General features: G+C 46.1%; 1 protein-coding gene across 3 annotated transcripts in view; it reads left to right on the top strand.

Moving 5' to 3' along the window:
• Window positions 1-1,119: 1,119 nt before the first annotated feature.
• Window positions 1,120-10,434, top strand: part of RBPMS (RNA binding protein, mRNA processing factor) — a 155,679-nt gene continuing 146,364 nt past the window's right edge. The window contains exons 1-2 of one of the 3 annotated variants that reach the window (XM_045535490.1): window positions 1,120-1,865; window positions 2,585-2,854. In XM_045535490.1, the coding sequence (XP_045391446.1) occupies window positions 2,789-2,854 (66 nt within the window). In that variant the 5' untranslated portion in view covers window positions 1,120-1,865; window positions 2,585-2,788. Of the gene's footprint in view, window positions 1,866-2,361; window positions 2,855-10,434 lie in introns of those variants that run through there. The other 2 variants (XM_045535488.1, XM_045535489.1) reach the window with 2 other exon arrangements.

The following is a 10,434-nucleotide window of genomic DNA, read 5'->3' as shown; positions in this document are numbered from 1 at the left end:
GCAATAATGTCATTCAAACCTGAGAATCAATAATTGATAAGACTTAATGTGTTCATTCATTAAAAAATAATTGAGTGCCCACTATGTGTCAGGCACTATCTAGATGTTGGGAACACAAGCATGAACAAAGCCAGGCAAGGATCCTCTCGTGGAACTTATTTTTGTTTCTTATTCCAGAGGTTTCTGACTTTTAACAATGGACAAAGTCCTGGCTTGGCTTAAAGACAAAGAAATCAGGTTCTATGTTTGGAACGAAGCCACATTTCCTTGGGTGGGGGCAGGGGAGGTTCTCCCAGCATCTTGAACTCACACAACGTATTCCACTTACCCCTAAGTGGGGTCTGACATCAAGGACTAGATTAATTGTCATTTTTCTTGGGCCTGTGCCAGCCTCCAACAAGACAATGCCTTTCTGTGGAGTATCTATCTTCGGTCACAGGCAAGAATGGCTGAGGACAAAGTGTCAGCATTATTGGTCACCGCAGGGGCCCAAGACCACCACTCAGCTATTGCTCAGGATGACATCGCCCTCTCGTGGTTCCTCATGTAACTGAGGGAGGAGCTGGCAGTGGAAAGGGCTGCCAATGGACACAATCAACACAGCAAAACACAGAGGAAGTTTCCAGATCAATAGTAGCCTTGACTCTCTTAAACTTCTTCAGTTGCAGACTCTTGGTTTATTTTTACCCAGGATACACTTTGGTTCCTATAGAGAGAAATGACATTATGACAGCAATTAAAGAAACACATTTTTTCCCCCTATAGAAATCCTTTCCTTTTTCAAAATCTCCAGACTCCCAAGAAAAAAAACCAATATGTAAATGCAAGTATTATGACTGTTTTTCTCTACATAATGCCCTTAAAGCAAATATTTGCTCTGTTATTTGACCGGGGATACTGTGATGACGTCGCTGTGAGGTTGTTTTGGGGTTATCTTGCCTCCACGCATTCCCTGAAGGCAGGGACCTTATCTTCCCCTCCCACAGCCACCCCCAACCCATCCCCAGCAGCGCCTAAAGAATGTCTGGTGGGGGTGGGGAGATAAACAGTAAGCAGAGTCTGCAGTTAGGAGTTGTGATTGGTGTCGTGCAGCACTCAGAGAGAGAGAGAGAGAGAGAGAGAGAGAGGGAACTCCTGGGAGAGCTGGGTGGAGAGGAACCTACTGATGCACGGAGTTGTCAACTCTTAAGTTTGTAGCCGTCAAGTTTAAAAGCTTAAATGATCCAATGTTGGAAAAAACTCTCAGGGCCCAGGGAAAATGGAAATTTCCTTAAGGATGTTAGTTTCCACGTGTTGTCAATCTAAACTAAGCACGCACGGGTGCCAGGTGCTTCAGCTCTAGCAACCTATAAACTCCCAAACCCTGGCACGTGCAACTACTCTCATTTCTCAGAGGAGGAGGCAGAAGCCGCAGACCTGGGAGGTTGTTGCTAAATGCTGAGGCCCCTTTCTTGTCGAAGATCGTGGGGACAGACCTCCAGTTTAGGTTGCAGTGAGGAATATTCATTTAACCAACAAATATTTATTGAGTGCCTACTATATATGTATATGCAGGTAGGCCCTCGAAATTAGCCGTGGGATTAAAAAGATAAGTCTTGTTTTCCAGGAAGGAGCTCCCCGAAGAGTGGGGCAGCCGGCTAGGTAAACAGTTCCAGAAAAGTCCGGTGAGGGCCGTGCGAGGAGCCAGCAGCCGGTGCGGGGAAGGCGTCGCAGGACTGGCGTTCGAGATAGGGTTGAAGCCGTGTCCTGAAAAAGCCGGGCCGGAGGGGGCTGTCCCCGGTGTCACTCGAGTTCCCTCATCCTGTCATTTCACCCGGCGACTCCGAGAGCAAGAAGAAGGGTCTCCCCCGGAACTTTAGAGAAGGGTAGGCTTGGGGACAATGGGTGCTGATCCCCCGTGAAAAGCGGGCAAACAGAAAAGTAGCACATGCCAGTCCGGGGTCCTCGCACGGCGGGCCTGGGCCCCGCAGCCCCTGTCGCAGCTCGCGCGTGCGGACGATCGAGGCGGCCAGCTCGGGTCCCGCCTGGGCGCCAGGGGCCGGGGGAGCGGGGGGAGCCGGTCTTCTCTTCTCCGACCTCCCGCCGAGCCCGGGCCGGGGTCGGCAGCTTCCGCCCGCGCCCCGGCCCCTCCCCGGCGCGCGCCATCCGGCCGCCCGGCCGCCGCGCTCCGGCAGCCCCTCCTCCCGCGGGGGGCTTCGCGTCCCCGTCCCGTCCCTCCGGGCTGGAGCCGCAGCCCACGTCCAGGGAGGGCGGAGGGAGGCGGGGAGGGAGGGGAGAGGGGAGGGAGGCGGCGAGAGAAAGGGAGCTGCTAGGACCCCGCACTTCCAGAGCCTGCCTGGAGCGCGCACTCGGCGGCTCTCCGGGTGCCAGCGACCCAGCCGCGCCCCGCTGCCCCGCGCCGCCTTCCCGGGCGCCCCTCGTCCCCTTCTTCCTGCGGCTGCCCGGCCCGGCCAGCGGCGGCCCCCAGCCCCAGCTCGGCCACATCCCCAACTCTCCGGGCTCCCTCCTGGGACGCGCGTCCTCGCCCCATCCTTTCTTCCTTCCTTCCTTCCTCCCTCCCCTGGCGCCCGCCCTCCCCCTCCAGGTCTCCCTCCCGGGGCCCGATCGTCTCCGTCCCCGCTCGCACTTCCTGAGTCGCCCGCGCCCGGCCGCCGCCGCCCCGCTCCGGCCCCCGCAGCCCGCGGCGCCCGCCCGAGGGAGCCCCGGCGCCCGCGGAAGGCAGCAGTGGGCGAGCGCGCCCCCGCCAGCCCCGCGCCCCAGCCCTGCCCCGCGAGGAAGGACCGGGAAGATGAACAACGGCGGCAAAGCCGAGAAGGAGAACACCCCGAGCGAGGCCAACCTGCAGGAGGAGGAGGTACGGGGCGGCGCGGCGCGGTGGCGGGCGCGCCCGGGGACGGGAGCCGCGGGCTTTCTCCAGAGTGCGGGCGGCCGGCGGGACGCGGGGCCCGGGGAGGGGGGCGCCGCGGCTGAAGGTTTGGGAACTGCCCTTGCTCGGGACGCTGCCCCGAAATGTGGCCCCGATGCGGTGTATCCGGACTGCGCGTGTGTTTTGCGTACGCGCGGGTCTGTGTGCCTAAAATTGCGTGACTCCAAGGACTTCCCGGAGACTTTTTGTGAGTATCACGCTCAGCTTTGTTTGCCCGGGATTTAAAAAGTGGAATCGAGAGCTGATTCCCGGGTGAACCTCAGAATATGGGGACCCGGACGGTCAGGACTTAGTTCTGGGTTTGAGGCTGGAAGTTGTGTGTGCGTGTAGGGAGTGGGGGCTAAGGAAGAAATTGAGGGGAAAGTTCTCGTTAAAAGGTACCTCTGTACCCTGCCCCCTTCCTTTCAGTGTTAAAACTTCTTGGTGAAATATCTTTCTAGCTCAGGCGTTTTGGATTAATAGATAACTCATCAGCCGCATTCTTCTCTGATGAGTCAAAGACCCCGAACCTGGGCGATTAGCGTTTGTAAGTTTCGGGGCCGCGCAGATGTGGGAGCGGAATAAAAGGGTTAAAAACCTAACAATTCACGGGGTGCTCATCGAGGATGTTTTAATAGGACCTTGACTTCTAAGTATAAATTTTATGTGGTGTGTCTGTGATAGGGGGCTCGGTGCGGTTGCGGGGCGTTCCTTTGGTGCAAACAAAGTTTAGTAAATGTGGGGAAACGGGGTGGGGGGGACTTAGGAACAAACGTCTCAAAATTTTGTGGTTAGGATATTGGCGGTATCCTATCAAATGACTCTTGTTCCTGCAGGTACATTCTCTGGAGTCCAAGAAACCATTTTTCCTTTACTTTTTAAGATCCCGCATAGTTGAGTTTTTAAACATTCTACGAGGAACTTCAGAGTGTGTGTAGATGCAGGAAAGTATACATCTCAATGTATGCCCTAAAAAGGATTTTTCCAGGTATTGCATCCTGATACAGAAGGTGAACACAGAAAGTAAACGGAGTCTAAGGAGGTTAGGATGTTGAGATTATTGTTCAGATACTGTGTTGTGTGCAAACCCAAATTCTCATAGTGAAACCAAACATTGCAGGAGGAATTCATTAATACATAAGTTCTGTGCACATTGTTCACTCGTAAAATGGGAACTATTTAAATGAGGAAGATAGAAGAGAAACCTAAGACCACGCAAAACAATGCAAAAAAAAAAAAAAAGATTTTACTCTCAACACAGTGGTTGGTAGTGCAACCTAGGTGAAATGCATTAAGCCGAAAATTGCCTTCTCACCTGGGGAAATTGCCTGTTTTATTAGGAGGTATTGTTTTGAGAAGTGTTACTTACATGCTTGTTTTATAACTACAAATATAGGAATACTACTGATAGTTTTTTTTTTTTTTTTTTTGTTAAAGAGATGGAGACTTGAATTGCAAGTTCCACTTTTTCCTTGAACCTCAGCTGGCTACTTTGCTGTTTATTTTCCCTTATCACTTAAAATTTTTCAAATGTTAAGTTTGCCTTTTCTATTGCTATATTTAACCAATCCACTTAACGCATTAATTAAGGTAATCATTGCTTCAGAAACGTTCTATTTTGGTTAGATAGGCAATCTGTTTGCTTCCTTAAGGGTAAGAGTGTATTGTGTGAAACCGTTCTCTGTTCCCCCAGGTTAAAAAAAATTGTAGCTGGGAAGAAGTTAATCAGGCACACCAAAGATGATGAGATAATGATGATTTTTTGCGTTTGGTAGGTAGCAAAAGAGCTTGAGTATCTTAAACTTAAGCAGAAAAGAATCACATTTTTCTGTTTGAGCCATCCTAGCTGACCTGCCGCCAGGACTGAGGTATTGCCTGCCCTGTTCCTGGGTTGCCCCTCCGTTACTATGAGGTTGTGTATAATAATTATGGTACAATCACGGGCCATCACGGTACAGTCACTGCCTCTCACTTGTCCTGTTGCCCTGACAGTGTTCCCTTTCAGGTAGAAATGGCACGTGCCTCTGAGAAGTATCAGTATTTTTAGCAAAACATTTGTTATTTAAAAAAGAGGACAGGTAGGAGGAGTTCAGAGCCAAAGTTGTCCAAGAGGTAAAGTGTACCACGAAGAGAGAGGATCTATAATGTTAGAAATTCAGGAAAAGAAAGTGAGTTGGTTTGAAAGAAGGCTCCAGGTAATTTTGCCCTAATTCCCTGTTTTTGGTTTATGTTTTGTTTTTTGCAAAACTTCTAACCGCTTTTTTTTTTTCCCCTAACCTTGAAAGCCACAAGTAAAATAAATAGGATATTTGGTGAGTCCCATTAATGTGCTCCACATTATACAAAACCACTGCACTGGACTCCTTCCCTGCCCACCCAGCGGATCAGCAACTTGTTCTTGAACACATTTAAAAGCCTTGGCAGTGGACTCCAGTAAACAGAACACACACATATAACATATACACATAATGACAAGAGAGGAAAAATGTGCCTTGTTGTGATTTCTGGTGGCCACTGAACTGATGTGGAAAAATGAGTCCAATCATCATTAAGAGAAAATAGTTTGTTTCAAAGATCTTAAGTGGTCTGGGCTTTCTCCCATGTTGTAGAATCCGTGGGTTTTTCTTCTTATTTTTGCAATGAGTTCCTTTTATCCTTCAGTGTATTGTAACCCCATTTCAGAGTTTCCAATGCTTACCCTGAAATGATGATGCTGAAATTCTTATTTGGTTCCAGTTGTATGGAACGAACAGTCCAGGATTTGGGAAATTTTTTGCAGCTTCTTAGGGTTCAGTGTTTTTGAGAACTTGGGCAGAACATGTACTTCTGCTTTGGATAGTATTTAAAACTTTGAGGAAAAATAATTTTAGGATTTGGCTAGCCAACTGTGTAAGAGAGAGAATACATCTGGCTTTTTGGTTTCTAGTGTGTTAGACGTGTGTGTTCCTGTGCAAGTTGTCCCTGTAAAGAAAAAAACAGTTGTCAAAATCTTACAGGGATCTGAGAGTTATAAGGTTTATTTGCATATATGTAATACAGTATCAGATCATTTCTTATGTCATTTGATAATTAATCAAATAATTTGTAAAATTTTACAATCAGACTTTGTTAAAATCAATATATAAGTAATAGACCCATAATTTATTTTATCAGTTGTCATTCATGAGTTTTAATATATTTAAGTATAGCATGACTTTTTCCATGTTGTACTTAGAAATAATTTATTTGTTGGTCATTGAATTTTCAAAACAAATTTGTTTCTTGGAAATCAGATAAATACATACTTTGGTTTTATTTTTACTTTTATTTTACCCCAAGTGATTACAAATCATTTCTAAAAGGCCTTTACTATGTTGAAGCACTGGTGTTAAGTAATTTCTCCTTAAATTGCTTTGACTGAACTGACTTGTACTTAAAACTAAAAAAGCCAAAAACTTGGCGCTGTTGGAATATTGATTGAAAAAGATGTTTGGCAGATGTTGGGCAGAAATCGTACAAAGTCAGTTCTTCAGAGGTTACTGCAAATCTTTACTTCGCATTCCTTCTTTTAAAGTGCTTAGTAATTTTGCCAACATTTTGGGGTCGTAAAGAAAATTGTTTCTTATAATTGGCACAGGGAAAGAGTAAATGTCAGTTTGATGTGGCAACCTCATGTTGTCATTGAGCATTAAGATTAATCTACATTATGACTCTGGGAAGGTACAAAATGGTTTTACACAATTTAACCAAGTTTGGAGTCTCCGTTGTTCGAAATCAAATCTAATACAATAAGATTATATTTCAATCATAGAGTAGGATTTGGTGGCAGTGATTTGATGAAAATGTAGTGACCTCGTACTAAAATGGTGCTGTGAGAACCACTACCGATACAGCATTTTCGAGTCATTTTTCCAGTAGTGGTTGTAAAATTTCCCTGGTAAAGCCCTAGGTACGTACATATATATCATCTTCTTTGTTTTCAGTGGCATTTGTTTTTTGGATGGATAGTTTGGATGGGGGAGGAGGTTGTTTTTTTTGGAGATGCTTTCATACAACTTCTGTAGGTTCATATTAATTTTTGCTTGGGGGATGCAAGTGTTCAGTGCTCTTGATAGGGCAATAAAGTGGGTGCTCTTGTGCACTACAAAAGTGACATAAATTAGTGCAGCTTTTCAGAAGGACTTTGGCACTGTGTATTAATGTGTTCAAGCCCTTTGACTTAATACTTCTATTTTTAGATATTTACTATAAGGAAATAGGGTATAATGAAGATTTTTCTATAGGAATGCTTATTACAGTTACTTATGATAGTGAAAATTCACAAAGTGTCTTATGTCTAACATAGAGAAATTGCTAGGTAAATCATTTGTGTAATTCCAGAAAGGGGATATGTACAGCCATTAAAGGCTATATTTATAAAGAGAAAAATATATAAGTATACATTTTATATATCATATAATACATTTTTATTTATATATTTTTGAGACAGGGTCTTGCTCTCTTGCCCAGGCTGGAGTGCAGTGGTACCATCATAGCTCACCGTAACCCTGAATTGCGAGGCTCAAGCAATCTTCCCGCCTCAGCCTCCCAAGTAGCTAGGACTAAAGGCACATTCCACCACACCCAGTTAATTTTTTAATTATTTTTTTGTAGAGGTGGGGGTCAAGCCACCCTCCCACCTTGGCCACACACACACACGCACGCACGCACACAGTTTAAAACAACAGAAACTTATTCTCTTGCAGTTCTGGAGACCAGAAATCTGAAATCAAGGTTTTGGCAGTGATACTCACAAAACCATTGTGTTGGTCAGTTTGTTTTGCTCGCAAGCCTTGCTGCGGGGCATTGGGCCTGTTAATGGTCATTGTAGCCTTTCTTCGTAATAGTAACCTACTCATTCCTTTATCCTGGTCATTTGAGTGATCTTAGCTGTTCTCCTTGTTCTGATATCCTTTCTCAAAATCCATCCTTATGCTGTACTGGTACGTCCTCTCATGCCCCACAATCTTTCAGTGCTATTCTGTTCAAAAAATAAATGCAAACTTGACTTTCAAGATTGCCCTAGTCTACCTCTGTGCTCTGCAGAACACGTTCTCCCTCTTCTATACTCTTGATCTAGTCTGACCTGCTTACAAGGTGGGATTCATTTCTAAAGAAACAGATTGTGTTAAACATATGAAATATCCTTACAGGTAAGGTGGGTGATTGTGAGTTTGTATAGATCATGTGTCAGATAAGCAGCCACTTGTTTAATACTGAGTGTCTCTTGTCCACTGGGGACTTAGAGAATTCATGGATGGACCCACTGGCAAATCACCTCCTTCCATCTGCCGTCAGTAGCCTCCATTTGAGTGCACAGGTGAGTGTGCCTGGCCCATCCGACAGCCACCGCCAATGTGGGACTGCTCACTCTGCAGTGCGCCTGGGGTCTCACCATTAGAATTTGGTTTTTGCTGTGGAATCCCATTTGACCTTTTGGACGTGGGCTTCCGGAAGCCTTGGTTAGGTAGAAGAGCGCGGAGCTCCCTGTGTTCCCAAACAAGCCTGCTCTGTGTGACAGCCACTTTGGAATGTTTGTGTTCAGTTTCATTTGGCACCTTAGTGTCTGCCTGGGGGTAGGGGAAAGGGAATGCAAATGTTCCTCTTGAACAGTGCTTGCTTTGGTCAAAGAAAAAAACTGAGGAAGGAATGAGGAGAATGAACCTTAATAGCTGGAGCGAAAGAGGCTGCATAGCTCAGTGGGCTTGAGGCCATCTGGGACCAGGTATTTAAATGGATGCTAAGTGGCCGTGAGGATGTCAGTTCCATGTCCCACGAGGAGGGAGGGTGAGCTGATTTGACACATGGGGATAACTTGGGTGTAACTCACATCCCTACCTTTAAAGCCTACTGGGGGAATTTGTTAAACAACTACAGTGCAGAGTGTGTGCGTGTGTGTGTGTGTGTGTGTGTGTTGGGGGCAGGGGGTGCTTGCTTGGCATTACCTGGAACTTGAAGCTGACCAAAGGGTACAAGTTTGAGCTTATACTTACAAAGTTGCATGGTTTGTCAATGTTGCTGATACTAGAAGAAGGGAAATACGGATACCTTTTAGCCTGCTAAATTTTGAGAACTCTTTTTATCCATTCATTCAAGAAATAGTCATCTCTAACTTTTAGTGAGTATTTACTACATGCCAAGTACTGGCCAAGCACTCTATGTATATTATTTCATCCCCACAGCAAGTGGATGAAGGTGTTGCGAGGACGATTGTCCTCATTCTGTCTAGGAGGTGAGTGAGGCATTGAGAGATTCCATAACCAACGCTTTTGCCTGCAGAGTCTGGGGATGCCAAGATCAGAGAGGGGCAGTTCCTGCCTTAAAGTTGCTCACAGTTTAATGGTGACAGCCCCGTGTAAATAAACATATAACAGGGCACAGTGTTGTAGTTGAGAGTTGGGACGACTGTCAGCCCTGCAAGGAGGTGATTGGAGCTCTGTCTAAAGCTTTAAAGAAGAGGTGACATTTGAGCTAAGTTTCAGTTAAGACTTTGACAGATAAAAAGGGTGAGACAGTGGGGAAAAGAGGACCCAGGCAAGGCAATGAACATCGAGAGAGGCTTAAAACCCTTTTGGGGAAGAGGAGGAAGGCAGGAGATGAAGGGGAAGTAAGAATGGCACAGGCTGGCAGGTGAGGAGGTGACAGAGGAACTTGCCTTCTGCCCTTGGAGTTGGACTGTCCTCTGATGGAGTGCAGGGTGCATGTGCCACACGAGGTGGCGTTCAGGACGGTTCCAGTGGGGAAGGGGATGCAGTGGTTTTGGGAATTGTTGTTGAGAACGACTAGGGAGGTTACCGCTGCCAAGAACCCTGGTCTCTGAGTCAGGTGGTGGCAGCTGAAGGCAGAGACCCAAGAGGTGTTCGGGTCCTCGCTGACAGTGCAGGAGAGAAAACAGGACAGACATCCTGGGGTTTCTCCCGTGGGTGACTCACTAAGTGGTAGTTGTATTTGTCGAAATCGAACATAGAGAGGTTGAAAAGGTAAGAAAAGAGGTCAGTTAGGAGGTGAAAAGGGTGGGTTTGGGGTGCAGAGGTCTGATCTTGAATTACGATTTTGAGAACAATTCAGGAATACGTAGCTGGGACATGAAAATGGGGGTGATGTGAATGAGCACCCAGAAAATGCAACGCCTAGTTCCTGGGAAACCTTGTGTGAGGATAAGTAGTGAAAGTGATAGAAAATTTACCTAAAACTTGAAACCATGTGGGGAAAAAAAAAGGGAGGGAGGGGAATTGAAAATTCTCAGGAAAAATCAAAACAGTGTTTTTAAAAGCACTTTTCAATTTAGGAACATAAAAAGGTATGACGTGTAATCTGCCTACTTACAATAGTCTTTGGTATACTTACCCATTGGAAAGCCTGGGAGGGAGCTAGAAAAAAAATCTAGGTATACACAGTATTTCTCATGCTTCTTTGCTTGTATCTAGTCTTTGCAACTTGTTTTCCTCTAAAATTTGCCATTAATTCCCAGGCTTTTACTTCAACTTTCCATTTCCCAACCCTATACCCAG

The sequence above is a fragment of the Lemur catta genome, chromosome 22 (assembly GCF_020740605.2).
Source record: "Lemur catta isolate mLemCat1 chromosome 22, mLemCat1.pri, whole genome shotgun sequence".
In the NCBI taxonomy this organism is placed as follows: Eukaryota; Metazoa; Chordata; class Mammalia; order Primates; family Lemuridae; genus Lemur; species Lemur catta.
Note: the sequence above shows the minus strand (reverse complement) of the source record. Positions and strands in the feature narration are given on the sequence as shown.